At 36.8% G+C, this 22,856-nt stretch overlaps 4 protein-coding genes across 4 annotated transcripts; 1 reads left to right on the plus strand and 3 right to left on the minus strand.

Moving 5' to 3' along the window:
- Positions 1 to 22: 22 nt before the first annotated feature.
- Positions 23 to 10,427, minus strand: LOC107939834 (peptide methionine sulfoxide reductase). Its single transcript, XM_016873217.2, has 2 exons — positions 9,844 to 10,427; positions 23 to 494 (listed from the first exon to the last, which is right to left on the minus strand). Exons 1-2 carry the CDS (start codon positions 10,204 to 10,206, stop codon positions 243 to 245), a joined length of 615 nt encoding a protein of 204 aa, XP_016728706.1. The 5' UTR covers positions 10,207 to 10,427; the 3' UTR covers positions 23 to 242.
- Positions 10,428 to 10,564: 137 nt separating this feature from the next.
- LOC107939835 (stellacyanin) lies at positions 10,565 to 12,375 on the minus strand. The gene is made up of 2 exons (XM_016873218.1): positions 12,201 to 12,375; positions 10,565 to 11,582 (listed from the first exon to the last, which is right to left on the minus strand). The coding sequence occupies exons 1-2, from the start codon at positions 12,358 to 12,360 to the stop codon at positions 11,185 to 11,187; spliced, it is 558 nt and encodes a 185-aa protein (XP_016728707.1). The 5' UTR covers positions 12,361 to 12,375; the 3' UTR covers positions 10,565 to 11,184.
- A 372-nt stretch (positions 12,376 to 12,747) lies between these two features.
- On the plus strand, positions 12,748 to 14,299 carry LOC107939836 (uncharacterized). Its single transcript, XM_016873219.2, has 3 exons — positions 12,748 to 12,915; positions 13,580 to 13,821; positions 13,905 to 14,299. Exons 1-3 carry the CDS (start codon positions 12,821 to 12,823, stop codon positions 14,069 to 14,071), a joined length of 504 nt encoding a protein of 167 aa, XP_016728708.2. The 5' UTR covers positions 12,748 to 12,820; the 3' UTR covers positions 14,072 to 14,299.
- Positions 14,300 to 20,984: 6,685 nt separating this feature from the next.
- On the minus strand, positions 20,985 to 22,139 carry LOC121206068 (probable transcription factor At5g61620). Its single transcript, XM_041076254.1, has 4 exons — positions 21,851 to 22,139; positions 21,467 to 21,684; positions 21,185 to 21,346; positions 20,985 to 21,119 (listed from the first exon to the last, which is right to left on the minus strand). Exons 1-4 carry the CDS (start codon positions 22,137 to 22,139, stop codon positions 20,985 to 20,987), a joined length of 804 nt encoding a protein of 267 aa, XP_040932188.1.
- Positions 22,140 to 22,856: the final 717 nt, after the last annotated feature.

The raw sequence follows: 22,856 nt of genomic DNA on the forward strand, positions 1-22,856 counted from the left end.
GAAAAGGAAACATCCTCCCCCATAAAGGCATGTAATATTTCTATATTAATACATGATCGCCATATTTGAAAGTTCAAACATCATGTCCTAACCTATCACTGTAGATATACAAAACATAGATATCGGTCTGCCTTGGAATTATGAATAATTACAAGTCCACCACCTTCAGTAACTACATAGATAACACAAGGCATTAAAATTCCATAGACAAAAGCAGAAGTGCATACAGAAAAAGTGGCAACTTAGCCATAGCATCGGATAGGATCATTGCATCCTTTCTCAGCAGATTGTTTACAACCAAAACGACCTCCCTTTGCAAGGTACTGCTGGTGATATTCCTCTGCTCTATAAAATTTCCTGGCCGGCAGAATTTCAGTAACAATCTTTCTGTTGAGGAGTTTCTGCTGTTTTTCCATGGATTCCACTGCTGCCTTCTCCTGCTCTGGGCTGTAAAAGTAAATCCCAGATCTGTACTGTGTCCCCACATCATTGCCCTGCCAAAGGATTCACAACCTATCACAATGCCAAAACTAATCAAGACTATGTTGAATCAAATTGATTGATCGCCCAGGACAAGCTTTCTCATGATATATTAACAACACGATTAGCATTAAGGTAAACGAGCAGTAGACCCCAGAGCGAGTGGAGTTCAAGTTATCCAACAAATGATCATATTGATCATGAGCTGTGTTAGTCTATAAGCAGTTGGTTAGCTGGGTTAGCTGATGTCGGCTTAACAGAAATAGTTATTCTCAACTTGTGCGTGTATAAATATCAATGAGTTGTATCACAGAAAGCAAGGGATGTCAAATATCAGTTCTCATCATTCTCCGATTTTCTTGGTTTCTATTTTCTTTTACTTTCTACTTCACAAAACACACCTGCTTAACCTATTCTGAAAGAATCCAACATGATATCAGAGCTTGTTTTCTAGCAAAAATAGCTCTTTTGCATGCAGATCCCGCTCATCAATGCAGCCATGGTCAGACAAGATGCAACAGAATTGGAGGGCAGCTTCACCATTAAAAGGGTGAACATTCAACTTGGAGAGATTAACTTTCCTTTATGAAAAAACAAGTGTACCTAACAGAAAACAGTTATGGACTTGAAAACTATATTGATGGCACAAAGACAATTCCTCCAGAGTTCACACTCAGTGCATCCAGTGAGCGTGTCAAGAATGAGATTGAGTCACCTACAATCAGCAAGATAGCGATCTTGCTTCATGGTTTCCACCTGTAGTAAGTTCTGATATACTCTAGTAGCTTGTGAAACATCTTCTGATATCTGGTCTACAATTCTTCAACTGTTTTCATCAAAATCCTACACAAAAATCATCAATCTCATATGTCCGCTACATGCTCAAAGAAAAAGAGAGCAATGTATGCGTGATTATCTCAGGAATATCAAGATCATTTGTGATAATCTTGATGTTTGTGGAGAAAAGATTACAGAAACTGAGCAGATTTCATCCATTTTAAATGGCTTCATGAATCTGTTGTAGCTATAATCACCACAAGCAGACAATCATATGATGCTGGGGCCATGTCTTCGATTTTGCTGGATATGGAAAATAGAAAATTTTCATCTCACATGTCTACATAATTTAGTCCGAATAAGGTGCATCAGATTCCAACTTAAATTGGTAATGGTGGTCAACAGAGGTCCTCAATTGCCGTACACAGGTGTGCCCTATCAATATTGACCAAGAACACCATTCTCTCTACAGGAAGAACAAGAGGAAGGTTCAATTTTAATGGAAGGCCCCAATTTCAGCTATGTGCAAAGATGGGACATTTGGCTCAAAATTGTTGCTAAAAGTTTGATCCTTCACTTGGTGGTGCTGCAGGTTTTGTTTCTAATGCATGTCCTCCCAACAATGGTGATAGTCACATGAATATGACTTCCAATTCTTGTGTTCTAAATGGCAGTGTGAGAGATGAACAATATCTAGTCCTGGGATCTAATTCTAGTGCACTAGTCAAGTTTGATGCTTCTACAACAACCATGATGGATTAATTGCTACTCCTTCAGTTGTGAGAGATGGTGCCTGGAACCCCAATTCTGGTGCATCTAACCATCTGACCAATGATTTGACAAAGTTGCAACATTCCACTCCATATTGTACAAACAAAGTAGTAGTTGGTGATGACTCTGGTTTATATATATATATCTCAAAATGGGCATAACTTTTTTATGTCTAAGAACAAACAGCTGCAACTAAATAATATATTGTACACACTTGCAATCACAAAGAATTTGCAATCTTTTTCCCAACTTGCGAAAGATAACAGTGTGTTTTTTGAATTTCATTCTACTCACTGCTATGTGAAGGACTCAATCTCTAAGGAGGTAGTGATGCAAGGAGTCCAACGAGATGGTCTTTACCAGCCGAAAGGAGATGATGTGAGCTATTTTCTGTCAAGTTCTTTCACTGAGAATAAATCACAATCAGTTGAAGGGTCCTGTGAGATGTAGCACTTTCAGCTTGGGCTTCCATCTCATGATATTATGATGAAAACTTTTCAGTCTTGAAATCTAGTCCTACCTAGATCTAAGAATACATCAGTCATCGTGCATAGCTTGTTATATAGGAAAAAGTCATAAATTGCCCTTGGTCATTCATCTACAATGTATAGTGCCCCACTCCAACTAGGATTTATATGTAGAAGCAAAAACCTGGAGCTAACGCAGCATTTCTTCACTTTAAACAAGCAGCTGAACTTCATTTTGGCACTTAAATCCTTGAGCTGCAGTCAGATTGGGGTGGTGAGTTTAGAGGTTTAACTAGTGTCTTGGCTTCTTTTGGAATTAAACATCAAGTAACCTGCCCATATTCCTCTGAACAAAATGGAGCTGTAGAACGTAAGCAGCAGCAAATTGTTGAAGTTGGCCTTACACACTTAGCACAGACTTCTCTTCTCATCAACCGATTGCCTACTAAGCTCTAGATGGTCCCACACCACATGAAAAGCTGTATAATTCTAAGCCTGATTATGCTCACCTCAGGATTTTTGGGAGCCTCTATTTTCCATATCAGCATCCCTTCAATAGACACAAGCTCCTATACAGATCATCACCCTATATATTCCTAGGTTATAGCCCCATTTGATGCAGGAGCTTTTATATATATTATAATATTGTATAACTTCAGTTTTATTTCATAATATTTATTCTAAGTACTAGATATATTATAGATAGCTAGGGTTATTAGTTATTTTTAGGGTATAAAGCTAGAGCCTAGGGCTAGGAATAAAACTTTGTTTACAAGAAAGACTAGTAACTTTACTTGCAAGAAAGAAAACTTATAAAGATAAGTTGTAGCTTGTAGTTGTACAACCATTATCATTATTCTTATTATTTTATTTGAATTAATAGAAAAATTAGATATTTTCTATAGCCCTAAGTTTTCTAGAGTTCCATCTTTCCTATTCGTTTGTGAAGTTTTGTGAGAATTGTGAAAAATGCTTATTATTATTTACGTGAAGCTGAATGCCAATATATACACATAATATCCTGTACATATGGCCTTGATAGGCTCCTATAATTAGGATTAATATTACAAAATCTTAACTAATATAGAATATCAATATTTTAGGTAACTGATCTCCTAAGAATCAACTACACAGCATGATACAACTAATCACATGCCTAGATTGATTTCCTACAGTTTGTTCAGCCTTAAATGTTGTTGTTTTCTCCCTCGAACCACATCAATTTTGGTAAGGAAAGCCTAATTAGATCCGAGTGTTTATATTAGGGTTTCCTATTAAGCCATGGTTGGACACGTTAGTAGTTGAGGAAGACAAAATCAGTGTCAAGAAACAAAATTGGCTATGCTATGATGTGCAACTGAAGAATTGAAGCATGCCATTTACACTTGACGGCAACAAGAATGAGTGCCAGCCCAGATGGAGTGAAGGTGCGCACAATTAGATATACTGGAAGGTAGTCTCACTAATAAATCTGATCTTGGTCAGGAAGAAAACCCCTTGGATGTTGGACCAGCAGATTGTACGGTACGAGGTGGATTGAAAGAGCGGTTGGTGCATGCCCTTGAATTAAATGAGGGTATTAATGTAGAAGTTACTAACTTTTACAGAAAGATGCATGTGGAAAAGCAAGATTATGATACGTTGAAACCTATCTATGATGAATATCCTAAAAGAAAGTGAAGCAACTGATGTTTATACGGTTAATGAAGAGTCATTGATTGCTCATACAATGATAAACACATCTTTAGAAAAAGGGGAGGATTGGAGGCAAGTCGAAAATCTCTTAGATATCTTATGGGAAACAAAGGCAAGTGATAGTTCTGAAGTAAAAAGAGTTTCAGTTTCTACAACGAAACAGATTCTGCTGAGGGAGAATTCAATGCTGAACTCAAGAAAAAACTGGAAAGTTTTTTTTTTTTCCCTCAGAAAAAAAAAAAGCTAGAAAGTTTGAAGGTAAGTCATAGTGTAAAGGTGATGCAGTCTTTTGAAGAAAAACTACCTGCAAAAAAACATGGAAGTTGTTGCAGAAAATCGAGTTCTAGTGGTTTCCATAGAAAGTCAGTTGCTAGTGGATGAAATTCATGAAATAGGTACAAATGAGGACTTTTGTTGATAATTTCACATGACTGTTTTCCTTGGCATCAGAACAAAAATTATTTGTTTGAACATCTTGGACTAGTTTGTTTTTTCTCTGAAACAACTTTTAAGACTATAGATGGCCTTTATGAGTTGTTAGAAATGCCAAGCGCATATATGCAGATAATGAGTGTGGTGGGTATACGAGTAGACATTGCAAAACAACATTCAATTATTGTAACAACTACTTTCAATGCCGTAAATTTCTTTGGGACTTGCTCGACAGAAACTAAAGATGGCAAACATGCAGGATGCGAGAGCAGGAATACTCCTGCTGCTTATATGTCAAACAAGACATTGGTTGAGGTAAACAAGAACAATTTAGATGGAGAATCAGCTGTCAGCACACCAGCTCACGGAAAACAGGCTGTAGCTTGTGCTGTTCCAAAAGAAGAAAGAAAAAAAAGGTATATATTACTGAAGCTGGCGCACAGGAACGTGAAAATAGTGTGGAAAGCAACAGATCTCTTGTGGTTACAGCCTTTGTTCAGAGAGCTAATTCTTTGAAACATGAATACAAAACCGATATTGGCTTAGAGAATGTTGCAAGTCCAAAACAGGTTTCAAATGAAATTTTAATTACAAAGAGTTAAATGGAGCTTGATAGTACATGTCCTCAGAATACTAATGACAATAAAGATGTTTCTCAAGGAACTCTTGCTTATGGTGGTGATCAAACAGATTCTAGGTTCAACCTGACTATACCAGTCCAATGGAACTACCTCAAATTGCTGAGAGTGATAAAACCAACTTAGGGTCTGGTTTAAAGAATATCCAAAAGCTGAAACTATTGGTAATAATTCTATAGTGGTCCTATTTGTTGCAGGTATGGTGGAGACTTTTTATTAATGATTTGAAATCAAAGAAGCAAGTCTTGGTAAGACTGATAAAGGTTATGGAATTGAAGTGGGTAATAGAAGTGTTTCTCTTAATGATATTCCTGCAGCAACATTGGTTTCTGATCTATTTGCTGCTTGTTTTAGTGGCGTACCCTTTGACAAGTTAGCCCTGATTTATATAGTTATGAGGTGTTTTATAGCAGCCTATTTTCAAAAGGTGCCAAAGCTTCAGAAAACACAAACAATGTTGGAGCTAGTTCTTTGGCAGAAGATACAACTCTAGTCTATGAGACCCTTCCTTTAGAAAGGGCTTTGATTGACAATTGCAACCTGGAATCCGGTGACAGTGAAGCTAAGAGGAACTGTATGCAAGAAAGGGGCGAAGCCAAAAGTTTATCTTTGGAGGGGCCAAAATTAAATTATAAAACTTTAAAGGGGTCAAATTACAATTTTTTCTTTGTACAAGCTTATTAGTTTAGAATTTTGAAGGGATTAAATTGAATTTTTTCCATCTTTGGGGAGGCCAAAGTGTATTTTTACCATTAAACTAACTTATAAATTTAAAAATTTCAAGGGACTAAATTGATAATTTACAATTTCATTTTGGGGGGGAGGGGGCCCCCCTGCCTACCACCCTTGACGCCATCCCTGTGCAAGAACATGTCCTCCCTATTACTGTTGAATATATTAATATACAGTGTGTTCCACAAGATGAGGTGCCATGTAAGAAACCTGTGGTTAAAGTTAAGGAAGGTAATGATATCAACGTTCATGATATGGAAGTAGATATCCCTTGGGGAGAAGTACGCTCTTTGAAAGATCTTACTGTTGAATCAGCCAATGGAATTCTTGAACTAGAAACTGGAGTGGTGGAAGTGTTTCTTACCGAAGTCGATTTTCCAAGCCGGGGAGAATGATCCAAGAGCTTTCATTTATATTATAATATTGTATTATTTCAGTTTTATTTCATAATATTTATTTTAACCACTAGATATATTATAGGCAGCTAGAGTTATTAGTTATCTTTAGAGTTTAAAGCTAGGGCTAGGAATAAAACTTTACTAGTAAGAAAGCCTAGGAACTTTACTTGCAAGAAAGAAGCCTATAACCTATACAAATAAGTTGTAGGTTTTCCTGTTATTAGTGTTATTCTTATTATTTTCTTTGAATTAACTAGAGATTTTCCATAAGCCTAAGTTTTCTAGAATTCCATCTGCTTTCCTATTTGTTTGTGCAGCCTTAATTCTTTAATTGCTGTTATTTTCTCCCCTAAACCACATTACCATTCATGAGGGCTATAGATGTTCGGATGCCAATGGAAGATTGTTCACCTCTTGGCATGTTTTGTTTGATGGACATTTTCCTTATAAGCAAAAAGGGGGAAAATCTATAGTTCAAACTTCATCGACTGATTCAGGCTATGTATTTCCAGGAATTATTGTTGTTGCTCCTACTGTTTTTCAATCAACAGCATCTTCAGCTTTACAAGCAACATCACAGGAAGCAAGTTTTTCTTCTCCCTAAGTCTCTCTACAAGCTAAGAATCTTGTGTATGATGATCCTACACATGAGACATTAGCTTCCTCACAAGTTAAAGCTTCAATACAAAATGACATTCCTCCACAGGTTGAGGACATTCCTACTGGTGCATCATTTTTGCATGATGCTGTTCCTAGTCCCGGTCATGTGAGTAATCAATATTCAATGATTACTTGATCAAAGGCAGGAGTATTCAAACCAAAAGTTTATCATGTGGACCGCACTTATCAAGAACCAACATCTGTTGAAGAAGCAATGCAACATTCACAGTGGAAAGCTGCAGTGGAACAAGAAATGGTAGCTTTACACAGCAACAAACATGGACTATTCAACCATTACCTGAAGGGAATTAAGCAGTGGGTTGCAAATGGTTGTTCAAACTAAAGAAGAATCCAAGTGGAAACATAGCTCATTATAAGGCACAATAAGTGGCAAAGGGGTATTTCCAAACAGCAGGTTGTGATATAAAGAGAACTTCAGTCCTGTTGTTAAGGATTACACAGTGCAAGTTGTTTTAACTCTTGTTATGACATTCAAGTGAAGGTTAAGGCAGCTAGATATTAACATCGCCTTCTTGAATGACACACTTAAAGAAGAAGTCTACATGGCTCATCCCCCTGGGTTTGAGCAAGTAAGTTCCACATGAGAGAAGGTTGCAGGTTACACAAGACCCTATAAGGGCTCAAACAAGCTCCTAGCCTCCCAGGGCCTGGTTTGATGAACTCAGCAGCTTGGTTTTGATTCACCCCAAACTGATGTTGATTTGTTTATCAAAGGTGATAACCAAAGAAGGGTGTTTTTGCTGTGCTATGTAGATGATATTGTGCTCACAGGTGATGCTCAAAGTGATGTTGACTAGATAGTTATGCAGCTACTGAAAGACCTTGGAGATCTAAACTACTACCTTGGAGTGGAAGCACAAGTAGTTGATGGGAAAGCATTGCGAACTACTTAAGATTGCAGGAATAGAGAACTATAGGCCTCAACCTACTCCTATGGTGAGCACAACTAAACTTGTTGCTGAGGGTGGAGAATTACTGGAAGATCCATCATTTTATCAAAGCATTGTGGGAAAGCTTCAGTATTTGTGCTCAACTCGACCTGACATCACTTTTGCTGTTATTAATGTGAGTCAGTATCTAAGTCACCCTAGAAAAGTCTCATTGGGTTGCTGTTAAAAGAGTTCCACACTACCTGCAAGGTACAATTGATCATGGGGTTTTATCTCAACCAGCTGAGCGGCTAAGAGTGCAAACATACCCTGATGCAGATTGGGAGGCAGTCTTGAAGGTCTAAGGTCTACATCAGGCTGGGTCTTGTTTTTGGGAGCAAACCCTATATCCTGGAGCTCCAAGAAACCACCATTGGTAGCTCTCTCAACTTCAGAGGCTGAATATAGGAGTGTTGCCAATGTCTTTTTCTGAACTTTTTTGGATTCCATCCTCGCTATATGAGCTTGTTGCCAAGTCAAGGAAATGGAATCCTAGTCTCCATGCTAGATCAAAGCATAGATCAAAGCATGAGGAGTTACAGGTGTATTTTGTTCATGAAAGAGTTGCTGAGGGGAAGCCTGAAATGAACTATGTACCAGGTGAAGGTGAAGAACAGGTAGCTTATATTCTTACAAAACCCCTAGCAGTTGGAGCGTTTGCTTACTTAGCAAGAAACTTGGAGTCTGCTCCTTAGAAGAAATTGACAGAGAAGCAAGTGGCAATTGATTTGGTTTCTGTCGGATTTTTTTTAGGTGATGGGGGAATGTTAGACTATAAGCAGTTGGCATGTTAGTTATGTCAGTTGAGTCAGCTAAGAATTAGTAGTGGAGAAGTTAACAGTTAGTTGATTTGATGGTTTAGCTGAAGTCAGCTTAATAGAAATAGTTATTCTCAACTTGTCTGTATAAATATCAATGAGCTGTATCACAGAAAGCAAGGAATCTCAAATATCAGACCTCATCATTCTCCAATTTTCTTGGTTTCTATTTTCTTTCACTTTCTACTTCACCAAACACACCTGCTTAGCCTATTCTTGGAGAATCCAATATTATCTATTAAGGAAAACGAGCAGTAGACCCCAGATCGAGTGGAGTTGAAATTACAAGAAAACAAATCTCAAGTTATCCAACAAAAGATCATATTGATCATGAGCTGCAATCAAATAAGCCTCATATCTAGCAACATGCCAGAAAAAAGAAACAATATATCATGACAAGAATTCCACAACATCTCTATTTCATTGTTACGCCCTGACACATTTCAATAACTCCAAATTTTACTGGTTTAAAGAAAATACTTGTAACTTCAGAAATGTTGACCACCACTGAAGTAGCATGCACAACTTATAATTCCCAACTATCAATTAAATAAAAAAAAAAACACTTTTGCAGGGTGAGATGTTACACTACTCATTCCCCTTTCAAAAGGATGAGCAAAACAAAGACATATTACAAGACAAGACGCTAAAGCAAGGAAGACAACTCCTCAAAATCGCATAAACTAGATGGGAACTTTGACAATCAAATTCGCTTAGGTAAGGAAATCAGTAACACACAAACCAGCAGCATCCCCACCCCACCCCCCAATTTTTTTCTCCCCACTTAGTCATAGATGACAGAACCCCTAAAATACCTGAAAATTAAGATAATTCACAATTGCGATGGTCAAGCACAAAATCCACCTCCAAAAAATCCCAAGATTACAGATGGATCCACCCACATAAAACACCACTAAAATAAAAATTTTAACGAGCTAAATGAATGGATGATGAAAAAGAAGCCTTATCATGCAAACCCACCTCAAAACAACCCTTAAAAGCCATAAATTTTCATAGAAACCCACCTGGCGGTTGAGGGTAGTAGGATCATGGCGAGCCCAAAAGACATGAAGCAAAGTGTCATAGCTACACTCATTAGGGTCATACTGAACCCTCACGACTTCACTGTGGTTGGTAGTCCCCGAACACACGTCTTCATAACTCGGATTATGCATGAATCCTTGGGAATACCCAACTTCAGTTTTGGTGATCCCCGAAACTCTCTGGAAAGCCAGTTCAACGCCCCAAAAGCAGCCCGCACCGAACTGAGCAAACTGTTGACCAGAAGGCGGGACGTCGTCTTCAGGACCCTGAGCGATGGCGCAATTCTCCATTGAAGCGGTTGGCTTGTTGTTGGCCCCAAAGCCGAGGTTTTTGAGGATGTTCATGGCGGGTCAGCAAAGGAAAGTTGGAGAGAAAGAAGAAAAAAAGTTTAGAGAGAAGGGAAGAAGAATTGGCGAGCGTTAGGCCTCAAAGCAATTAGCATTGAAGTTACGGGTTTATTTGAGTTAAGAGTTGAGTATTGAATTCAACAACAGCAACTTTGTTTTGCTATTTTTGGATTCTTTCTTATTTTGCACTTTTCTTTTATTTAAAAGAAAACCATACTATGGTGACAAAATGGGGATTCGTAATTAATTATTTATTTTATAATTTTAATAACTAAATCAGTCATCTTTTTCCAAATGGTGTAATTAGAGCTATTCTGGACTAGCACAATTGTTTTGACTAGTAAAAGAAAAAAAGTTGGGATGATGATCTTAGCTTTCTTGTTTATTATAAAAAACGTTAATACATAGGATAAATTCGAGAATACATAAAAAGATAGAGTCACGAAAGAAACTTAATTACGATAATGCTAAAACCAAATCTTATTAAGCAAACTGGCCAATCTCTTGTGGCGCAATATTTATAGAATCACACAATTCACGTAACTTTTTTTTTTTTTTGAAAATTTCAACTCTCTTTTGAAACTGTTAAAAATTCTCTTTTAATTAGAAATCACGACTCCCACCAGCAACCTAAGGAAAGGAAGCTGTATTTGGCATGCATAACAAGGGTATATATCACAATATAAAAAATCCACATAATTTTGCTTAAAACTGTGTGATGCTTAAAGTCGGTGGAAGAGCAGGAAAATCTTTTTGGGCTGAAATTAAATTTATATTTTTATGATAATAAAAATATAATTTTATCAATTTAATAATTTATATATTTATAATTTTTAAAAAATTAAATCAAATTTTTATTATTTTTAGAGTTAAAGTGTAATTTTACTATTATTAATTTAAAATTTTATAAATTATAAAAAGCTTAAATTAAAAATCTAAGCTCCGCCACTGCAAGGAGTAATGGTGCATGCTGAGCTATATACCAACATTAATTTCAAGTAGCATTGCAGCAGTCAAACACATGGAGGCTATTAGCTGAGATTGAAATCCACCATTCATATACCCAGTTGAAGTTGGAATAACAGTGGAAGGATTGTTGCTTTTAGAGGAAGGCTGCGGGAGCGTAGCAGCTCCTTCAGACTGTGCTTGAGGAGCACCAACACTAGTTGATTTCTCATCTACATCTACTTTAAGCTTCATGCCTCCTAGACAATGCAACTTGTTGCCACAAACAAAATATCTGATACCACTATTTGACAATATAACTGTCGTATTTCCATTGGAAAACTTTCTCAATATATTTGTCGTGCTGCATGTTTCAAAACTTTCTTTTCTCACCTCATTTACACTGTGAGATGATGAGTACTGGAACACTACAAGTAACACAAATAAATAAAAAAATTTGTGTCAAATAGAAATGTCTATGAGTTTAGCTTTAGTCGGATTTTATGTATATCGTTAATAATTGTCAAAACTTGTTAGGACTAAAATATAAGTTTTAAAAAATTTCAAATTATTTCTTATTTTTCTAATTAAAACTCATTCTTATTTATAAATGAAAAACATAAGTTTGATTAACCTTGAGCATTTAAAAAAATCATTATTATAAAAATATGTTATTCTCATATAATATTCAATAATCTTATAGATATTATTTTATTAAAAAAATATTTCTCATTATTTAAATTATAGTACCATATATTTAATTTACATAAGATATAAATTATATAATATATACAAATAAAAATATTTAATATATTATTTTGTCTAAACAAGTTTTTCAAATCGAATATTTTTCTTTAAATCCTCTCAAATATTGGATTAACCTTTAAATTTGAGTGAATAGCTAGACTCTTAAACAAATCCAGTATTAAATATACACCAAAATTCTTAACCCTCATACTTAAATCTTATAGTAGGCATTTGTTAAAAAAAATTATTATAGGAGGCAAAAGAATGAAAAAGAAGAATTGCAGAAAGAAACCACTTACATAGAACATCACCAACATTAAATGTTTTGCTACTAGCCCATGAATCGATATCAGAACTTATGTCCCAACCGGATGTGTCCCCAACCACGTATGTAGCGGCATGACTTGCTAACGCAAAGCAGAAAATAGATAGAAAACAAAGCAGAATAAGCTTAGTCATGACGATTAATGGGAGATTAACTTGTTATTTTGAGATGAAAAAATTGCGCATCATATATATACCTCAAGATTGCTTATGATTAGATGACCTAACTTTATAGCTGCATATGACCATGTTTGTTGGGTCATAGTATATTAAATGGATTAATTTATTGATGAACATTGAGTGAAGAAGTAACATATGTGGTTGTTTTGGAACTTTCCATTTCCATTGTTTTTTAACAAGTGGTTGAAATTTGGTGGGGGTTACATTAAATAGGACAAATGGTGGTGAATTTCAGTTGAACAAATTCCCTTTGAATTTTATTGAATATGGTTGCTCTACTATTAAACCACTAGCTCTTGTAGCAATTACATTGATTAAGCTCAAATCCTAAATTTGTTGTGATGATTTGAGTTGTGAGGCTGAATCATTTGGTTAACACCAAGGTTTTTCTTTTTTTCCTGTTGCAGCTTGGAGCATGGAGTTCTATACCATAAAGAGTTATAAGGTCATACAAGCAATTCAATTGCCTCATCTTTCTTGCATGTCAACAGGAAGGGTATTGGAGCTGAGGTGCGTTTATCTGCCTCACCAACAAACTTCACCCTCACCCACTCCTCTTAGCGTTACAAGCTATCAGCCCCTAAGCCATAGCAAAGCGTTTTCCTTTTCATTTTGGATGCCATTTATTTGACTTGCTAATTTCCTCCGCTCTATACACGCGTAAAATATACAAACTAGTAACATAAGATTAATGTTATAATAGTCATACACACATACTTAAAAAAATATATAAGCACTATTAATATCTAATAAGATTAAAAAAAAACCTAATCCTCTCATAACTTGACTATAGCTAGCTATCATCATACATAGATCATAGATAGTCTATCTATTTATTTATATTATTAAAGATGGTTTATTTTATCTCTAATAGAAATTCATTTCAATTTTAATTGATTAAACGTATATATTAAAAGCTAACAAAGAAACTCTTACAGATAAAAAAGAAAAAAGAAAGAAAGAAAAGGTTGACAAAGTCTAAAATAGCTAGCAAGGAATAAGCCAAAATAATCGGATCTTAAATCTAATAACAATGACAAAGTTTTATTATTATCCACAATTAGAATCCGGCTATCTACCAAACCCTTGTTCTCTTAGAAAAATAAATTACATACATAAACATTGTTTTATTAATTAATTTGATAGCAGAAGAAAAAAAAAACATAATGTATAGATCATCAAGCTGGAGCAGAGTTACGGATGGGTATTATTCATCCCCGAAGGCGGGGAGTATTACGGGGCTGAGAATGTCATCATCGGTGGACGACAGTAACGAACCGCCCGTATATGATCCCAGTGTAGAGATGGCTAATAAGAAAGAGAAGTCAAGGGCTAAGTTTGCAGAGAATGCTGTACATATAATTCCTTTGGTGCTGCTTGTTTGTGCCTTGATCCTCTGGTTCTTTTCCAACCCAGGTATCCTTTGGGCTGGGAATATATATATATACATATATTCTTGGAGTATAAGTACAATTAATGTTTTGAAACGACTAATGCAGATGTGGAAGTGGGAACGAAAGTGGAGACGGTAGCAGCCAGAATCGACGGCTTGACTATAGATGGAGACATAGACAATGATAGTGACGGAACTCAAACAGGGTTTTTGCCAATTGCGGAAGTGGGAGACGTCGACTCCACTAAACATCCTAAACCTAACAAACCTTAAAGGAAACTGCACTTCTCCTACCCTCAATTCTTTGATTCCCTTCTCATTTAATTCATTTCGACAAGCCACCAACAATAATTCCATTCTCTTGTTTTAGATATTGTTCATGGTAATTGGAAGGACATTCTTTTCAGATTTGAGGAATTTCTTTTCCTCTATATTCTAGTTTGTGAATATAATATAAGAATTTGACTGCATATTCCAAATGAAAATTTTAAGTTAAATCAAGTTGTACAAGAATTACAAATTGATACTGTGGATTGGATTAATTGTTACAAATGAGTTAATCTAACTCGTTGGATTTTATATTTTTCATCATTTATTCTTTGGGTAGATAAAGCTTCCCTTTTTTTTTTAAAGCACATCAAGCATTCTCTTAAATGTTGTTACTTCATGTTTAATGATATTGATTTAAATAATATTTATAATAAAAACTTATGTATAGATAACATGAGAAATCTTAAAATGAATATTTTCTTCGAATAATAATTTTACATTCATCCTCCGAAATCCAAATAGAAACATTTCAATAAATAATTGTAAAGAACAAGTTAAGTCTTTTTGCAATGAAAACTTTTACATAAAAAAAATCCAAATATCATAATTTTTAGTATCAATTTTAAGCTCAACTGCTCAATATAGTCAATCCTATAAAAGAAATCTGAAAATTTATGTGTATTTGTTCATTTTTAAATTAAAGAGTTCCAGAATAACTTAAAAATAATAGCAACGTTATAGACACAGAACAATACAATGTCCTTAAACCAAGGGAAAATTATTATTGGAACTATTTGTAATTATAGGACAAACAGAACATTTTTTTTAAAAAAACTTGGAAGAATTAATTCTACTATAAAATGCAAACTATTTCAATAGTACCCTTTGCTGTTAACAGAGCTTCAGCCTTTTTGTCATTGAATGCAAGGAGAAGATCTGGTAGATAATTTATGATGTCGCTGACCAATACAATTTCAGCAATGTGAAGCAATGGCTGAAGAAATATTGATCGTTATGCAAGTGAGAATGTGAAAAGCTTCTGGTTGGAAACAAAGTGTAACAGCCTGGGTAAAGAAAAAGTGATTCATCTAAACGGGCATTTGCAGTTGCAATTGAAGTTGGCATTCGACTATAGGGGAGCTTATCTTAAGAAGCAGTGGTAATTCGAAAGCTGTTATGAAAGTTTATTTCATTAATTTGCAGATTATTAATGGCCTGTACAGAATTCTGTTGTTTGATGGTAGTACTTTATTCTTCATATGTATTTGCTTGGGCAAAGTTGAAAGAGAAATAAGTTTTTTTTAAAATATACAGATGATTATGGTAATATCTCCACGTACAACGTTTAATTCGTAATTTTATTTTATGTTTTTGACACTGAAAAGAGGTTAAACATGACAAGTCGTGAAAATCGATCGCATGCAAAAAGATCTAAAGATTATGATGAAAGAAGTGTTGGTGAATTTAGTTCTAATTCTGCTGATCAGCTTGGTGCCAAAATGACCATTTCTTTCTTGTTTTACTTTATTCAAATCACCCTGATGGATGCGTGAGATGGAAGAATTATAGCATTTTTAGGTGATTGAGGGGGGCCGATCTTAAGCTCCAAAACATCTTTTTCCGTGGAAGAGGCACTAGGGCCAGCTCGAAACATGCTGTGGTGAACTGACCTTGGGGAAGGGATACCAGAGGGATGAGTGTTGCACGGAAGCGTGTGAAAGAGTAAAATTATTGTACTGAAAAATCACACTAAGTTCAATTCCCAGGAAAGAGAGGTGGATCACGAGGATCGCTTACATACCAGATCTTTCCTAGCCAGAATATCCCTCTATCGTAATTTAATAGCACAATAAATCACTACAATGACACTTGCAAAATATGCAAAACAAAAATAAAGAACACTAGAATTTTAACGAGGTTCAGCAAATTTTGCCTACGTCCTCGGGCACTACCAAATATATTTCACTCCAAAAATACAAGTGAAAGTTTACAAATAGGGAGAGAGAACAATTGCCTTAAGTAGAGAATGGCAAGTGTGGGATGAAGAAAGTAAGAAATGGTTAGGCCTATTTATAGTTGAGGTTCAAGGATCAACTTGCAATGTCCCTATACAATTAGGGACCAAAATTGCAATTATCCCATGCCAACTTTTAACCCAACTTGCCAACCAATTTTACTTTCTACTTTCGGTGCCCACCCTTTTTGACTTTTCAAACAATGGGTGGGTTCCAATAATCTCCACCTTGAAGATTTGATTAGGATAATCTTATCTTCACACAATTCTTTCTGCCTTTGACAACAATACTTGATAGTGCCTTCTTCAACTGTTAAACTTGCAGGATATTAATCAAGTTCAAACAATGTTCGAACTTGGTTGCTGTTACCACCTTAGTCATCATATCTGCGGGATTATTTGCAGTCTTGATCTTCTGAAGACAAATTTTCCCCTCTTCAATAATTTCCCGCACAAAATGGAATCGTACGTCGATATGTTTTGTACGTGCATGATAGACTTGATTCTTTGCTAAATGAATAGCACTTTGACTATCACAATACACGTTAATATGCTCCTGAACCAACCCCAAGGTTTTAGCCATACCTTGTAACCAAATAGCCTCCTTTACAGCCTCTGTTACAGCCATGTACTCGGCTTCTGTGGTTGACAATGCAACTGTAGACTGTAGTGTAGACTTCCAACTTATTGGTCCTCCAGCAAGTGTAAACACATAACCGGTGGTTGATCTTCGCTTGTCCAAATCACCGGCATAGTCAGAATCAACGTACCCAATAACACCTTTACCAAGTGTATTATCCTGCTTGAACAGTAATCCAACATCCACGGTCTTCTGAATATACCGTAGAATCCATTTCACAGCTTGCCAATGTCCTTTTCCAGGATTATGCATATACCTGCTCACTATACTAACTGCCTGTGAAATGTCGGGTCTTGTACACACCATTGCATACATCAAGCTACCCACTGCATTAGAATACGGAACTTGCAACATGTATTCTCGTTCTGTATTCGTCGAAGGAGATAGTTGTGCAGAAAGCTTGAAATGAGAAGCCAACGGGGTACTTACAGGTTTGGTCTGCTCGTTCATGCCAAACTGCTGTAGTACTTTCTTCAAATACTGCTTCTGAGACAAGCTAACTCTGCCATGAGCTCTATCTCTACATATTTCCATGCCAAGAATCTTCTTAGCTTCACCTAGATCTTTCATCTCAAACTCGAGATTGAGTTGAGTCTTCAATCTCTCAATCTCAACTTTGCTCTTAGATGCTATTAGCATATCATCAACATATAAGAGCAAGTATATGAAAGTTCCTTCTTGTAGCTTCTGAAAATATACGCAATGATCAAATTTACTTCTTGTGTACCTTTGCCCTTTCATGAACTGATCAAATCGCTTGTACCACTGCCTCGGAGATTGTTTCAATCCATAAAGCGACTTTGTCAGTTTGCAAACCCAATTTTCTTTATCAGCAACATTGAATCCATCAGGCTGAGTCATATAGATTTCCTCTTCCAAATCACCGTGTAAAAATGCTGTCTTCACATCAAGCTGAACTAGTTCAAGATCGTATTGCGCAACCAAGGCTAGCAAAATTCGAATAGACGAATGCTTCACAACTGGAGAAAACACTTCATTGTAGTCTATTCCTTCTTTCTGAGCGTAACCCTTTGCTACCAATCTAGCCTTGTATCGAATTTCATTTTTACCAGGAAATCCTTCCTTCTTTGCATATACCCATTTGCATCCAATTGCCTTCTTTCCCTTGGGCAGTCTCACCAACTCCCAAGTCCTATTTTTATGAAGAGACTGCATTTCTTCATTCATAGCTTGCTTCCACTTTACACCATCAGAGTTACTTATTGCTTCTGTGTAAGTGGAAGGAACATCATCATCTGCAATTGGAAGTGCATAGGCCACCATATCGTCAAAGCGAGCAGGCTTACGAATCTCTCTTCTTGGCCTCCTATATGCAATTGAATCTTGTTGCTGTAGAAGTTCTTGGGTCGAAACTTCTTCATCATTTGTTCTTTCAATATTAGCTGGATCATCATTAACCTTTTCAAACTCCACCTGCTGCAAAGTACTACTGGTTTTGTCATCCTTTTGTGAATCCTCGTTCTTCATCATGGTTGATTCATCAAAAGTTACATCTCTACTGAAAACAATCTTCCTTGTATCAGGACACCAGAGACGGTATCCTTTTACACCACTAGTTATACCCATGAATAATGCTTTCTTTGCTCTTGGGTCTAACTTAGATTCTTTTACATGATAATATGCAGTGGAACCAAAAACATGTAAAGAATCATAATCAGTAGCAGGTTTACCAGTCCACATCTCCATAGGAGTTTTTCCATTTATTGCAGCTGATGGCAATCGGTTAATTAGATGGCACGCATATGTAACTGCCTCAGCCCAAAATTCCTTGCCCAATCCAGCATTGGACAACATACATCGAACTTTCTCCAGTATAGTCCGATTCATGCGTTCTGCCACCCCATTCTGCTGTGGTGTATCTCGAACAGTGAAGTGTCGCACAATGCCCTCATCTTGACATACTTGTAGAAATGGATCATTTTTGTACTCAGTACCATTATCTGATCGAAGTCGTTTGACCTTTCGACCTGTCTGAGTCTCCACCATCTTCTTCCACTTCAGAAATGCATCCAAAACTTCATTTTTTCTTTTCATTAGATACACCCATACTTTTCTTGAATAATCATCAAGAAAAGTGACAAAATAGTGCATACCTCCCAAAGAAGCCACTTTGGTAGGTCCCCACACATCACTGTGAACATAGTCCAGAATTCCTTTCGTATTGTGAATTGCTGAACCAAATTTTACCCTCGTCTGCTTGCCCAGAACACAATGTTCACAGAATTCCAATTTGCAAGAATTTGCACCTTTCAACAAGCCTTGCTTCGCCAAAGTCTGCAAAGCTTTTTCACCAGCATGTCCCAATCGCCTATGCCATAACCTGGTAGCCTCTGAATCTGCATCTTTCACAGAAGCTGTTGATGTTGATCCAATAACTGTACTTCCATTTAAATAGTACAAGTTATTTCTTCTAGTGCCTTTCATCACCGTCAATACCCCAGCTACTACCTTTAGTAATCCATCTCTCAAAGTGATTGTGAGCCCTTTAGATTCTAGGGCCCCTAATGAGATGAGATTTTTCTTCAAGCTGGGTACATAGCGAACATCTGTCAGAACTTGGATTGAGCCGTCATGGTTCTTCAATTTGATTGTACCTACACCCATTGTCTTACAGGCACTATCATTGCCCATAAAAACAACTCCACCTTCTAGTTCTTCAAGACTAGAAAACCAGTCCTTATTAGGACACATATGGTAAGTACATCCCGAATCCAATATCCACTCATCCGTTTGACATGCCATTGCCATGCCAACCAAGCTAAAGTCTGACTCCTCATCATGCTCCGCTACACATGCATTAGAAATAGACTTGCCCTTTTGTAACTTAGGACAATTCTTTTTCCAATGCCCTTTCTCACGACAAAAGGCACATTCATCTTTGGCGGGTCTCCCTTTGGACTTACCCCTTCTACCAGGTTTGCTGCTGTGTGAACGACCTCTTACTGTTAAGACTTCTGCAGTTGTATCTCTGTGATCTCTTTTATCTTTCTTTCGAGTCTCAGATCTATACAACGCACTACAGACTGCATCAAATGTGATTGAATCTTTCCCATGAAGCAATGTGGTGGTAAGATGATCATATTCATCAGGAAGGGAATTCAACAACAATAATGCCTTGTCTTCATCTTCAAATTTCTCATCCAAATTTAGCAAGTCTGCTAAAATTTTATTGAATGAGTTCACATGGTCATTCATCGACATACCGGGTGCATACGTGAACCGAAAAAGTTTCTTTTTCATATAAAGCCTATTTTCAAGACTTTTCGTTAGAAACTTTTCTTCTAATGTATCCCACAGCTTCTTCGCTGATGTCTCCCTCATGACGGAGTACTTCTGCTCTTTGGCCAAACATAGGCGAATTGTACCACACGACTGTCTATTGATCTTGGCCCACTCCTTGTCATCCATCTTGTCAGGTTTTTCTTCAAGGGCTATATCCAGCTCTTGCTGACATAAGACATCCAGGATCTCACACTGCCACATACCAAAATTATTGGTACCGTCAAATTTCTCTACTTCAAATTTTGCATTTGTCACAGTAGTCCTTGCTGATGACGATGCTGCTGCCATTTTTCTCCTCAATCCCAACTACTGTATACGTGAACAGTACCGTATACGTGAATAGTGCCGTATACGTGAATAGTACCGTATACGTGAATAGTGCCGTATACGTGAATAGTACCGTAAACGGTCGTATTCCCCAAGTACGAACCTGGCTCTGGTACCAATTGTTGCGCGGAAGCGTGTGAAAGAGTAAAATTATTGTACTGAAAAATCACACTAAGTTCAATTCCCAGGAAAGAGAGGTGGATCACGAGGATCGCTTACATACCAGATCTTTCCTAGCCAGAATATCCCTCTATCGTAATTTAATAGCACAATAAATCACTACAATGACACTTGCAAAATATGCAAAACAAAAATAAAGAACACTAGAATTTTAACGAGGTTCAGCAAATTTTGCCTACGTCCTCGGGCACTACCAAATATATTTCACTCCAAAAATACAAGTGAAAGTTTACAAATAGGGAGAGAGAACAATTGCCTTAAGTAGAGAATGGCAAGTGTGGGATGAAGAAAGTAAGAAATGGTTAGGCCTATTTATAGTTGAGGTTCAAGGATCAACTTGCAATGTCCCTATACAATTAGGGACCAAAATTGCAATTATCCCATGCCAACTTTTAACCCAACTTGCCAACCAATTTTACTTTCTACTTTCGGTGCCCACCCTTTTTTACTTTTCAAACAATGGGTGGGTTCCAATAATGAGCAGCTACATTTACAAGGGCCTTAGTGTTTATGTAACGTGGTGCTGCATGATTCATTGCATTTGCATGCATAAATGGTAAAAAAGCCATCAGTTTCGCTTCTGGTGCCTGTTAAAAACATCATCCATTAGATTGGCAGCATTCCGATGGAATTGGCAAGAATAGGCCCTTACCATGGGTTGAGTAGTCCCGAGATAATAATATGTGGGAAAACTATGAGATTCAGTCAAGGATCTGATTGGACGATCATCCAAGCAATGATGTGGAAATGGTTTGGCGGTCTGAGGTGAACTTCTAGTGGTTTCCTCTGAAGGGGAATCCGAAGGACTTGAACTCTGTTAATTAATATACAAACGATAATCAACTGTATATATCTAGTAGTGTCATGTACATGAAAGAACCGGCTACTTGATAATCATAAGTGAAAGAGGGGATTAATTAAGACAATATCTTACGGATCCGAATTCTTGAAATTCCATGTCAAAAAGGCTTGGTCTGCGTTTCTTCTTATCAGTCCCAGCCTGCCTGAGAAAATACTTTTGTGCATGGCTTGCAACTTGCGTTGGGGTCCTAGTGGGAACGAAATTCTTTGAAATTCCTCTCCAGTCACCTTTCCCCAGCTTTCTCAAACCTGCCAAGAAGGTTCTATGCTCCTCTTCAGTCCGTGGCTTCCCTAAGCAAAAGGCACAATAATAATTCCCACATGGAGTAAACCCTTTTTTCCCAGATTAGCCACTTGTTTATTCAATCAATGGCAGCCAGGTTTCACATATAAGAAATCTCCTATTTATCCAAGTGATTATATTAAATCAACAAATTAAGAAAGAAAGAAAGGATACCTCTTTTTCTTTCATGGGAGGCTTTGTGTTTCTTAGACTGAATCTGGCCATCAGAAAAATACCCATCATCATCGTTGTTGTTTTCTGCATGAGATTGCAGATTTCCCATGCTAAAACTTTTCTTCATTACATTCTCTTGCTTTTGATACATTGCACCTATCTTAACACCGAAAAGCTTGACACACCCTCCTTTTCCGTTACAACATCTCGAATTGTGAACATAACAAGTTCTCGAATTATGGCCATTGTGTCCACAATGAGAGCACTTTCTCCCTGCTTCTTTCACCATAATCTCTTTTGATCTTTTCCCTTAAATTTATTCCCCCTCTCTCTCCGTCTTGCGAGGCCCAAAAAACATTTATTTGGGTTGTATTAAGAATATATATAATATTTGTTGGGTATGGGTCCCACTATGTGGGAAACCTATATTTTCTGGCACAAATGTTTTGCCTTCCTTTTTCTTTTGGTTTTGTCAAAAGCCAATTTTTTGGCTTATTAACGGGAGTGGGCAGAAATTTTTCTGCAGAGAGCTAAAGAAAAAATAGAGAGAAAGAGAATAGAAAAAAATCAGATTTTCAAGCTTGGTGCAGCAGTGATCAACTCTTCGATCGAAGGTCCATCCGTGGTTCGATTGAGCTGATTTTTGGACAGCAGCTAGGTGATAAGGTGTTCTTGACTTTGTACGGTCGGATTTTTCATCCGAGTCTTGTAGCGTCGGAAATACCCATTTTTCAGCAGCTACATTTTTGGTGATGTTCTCTCATTTTTCTCTCTTTTGCTAAAGATTACATGTTGTTAGCCTTGTCGGAGTTGAATGCTTGTTGTAGGCTTGATATTGTGATCTTGTAGTTGAACATTTGATGATAGTGGAGCTCTTTATCGGACTCTAAAGTCCCGTGGTTTTTTACCCTTGATTTAAAGGGGTTTTCCACGTAAAAATATCGGTGTCTCTATTTATTTTTGTTGTGGTTGCATTAGTTGATTTGTGGTTGATTAAGGTTGCTAG

Source organism: Gossypium hirsutum, chromosome A09 (genome assembly GCF_007990345.1).
Source record: "Gossypium hirsutum isolate 1008001.06 chromosome A09, Gossypium_hirsutum_v2.1, whole genome shotgun sequence".
In the NCBI taxonomy this organism is placed as follows: Eukaryota; Viridiplantae; Streptophyta; class Magnoliopsida; order Malvales; family Malvaceae; genus Gossypium; species Gossypium hirsutum.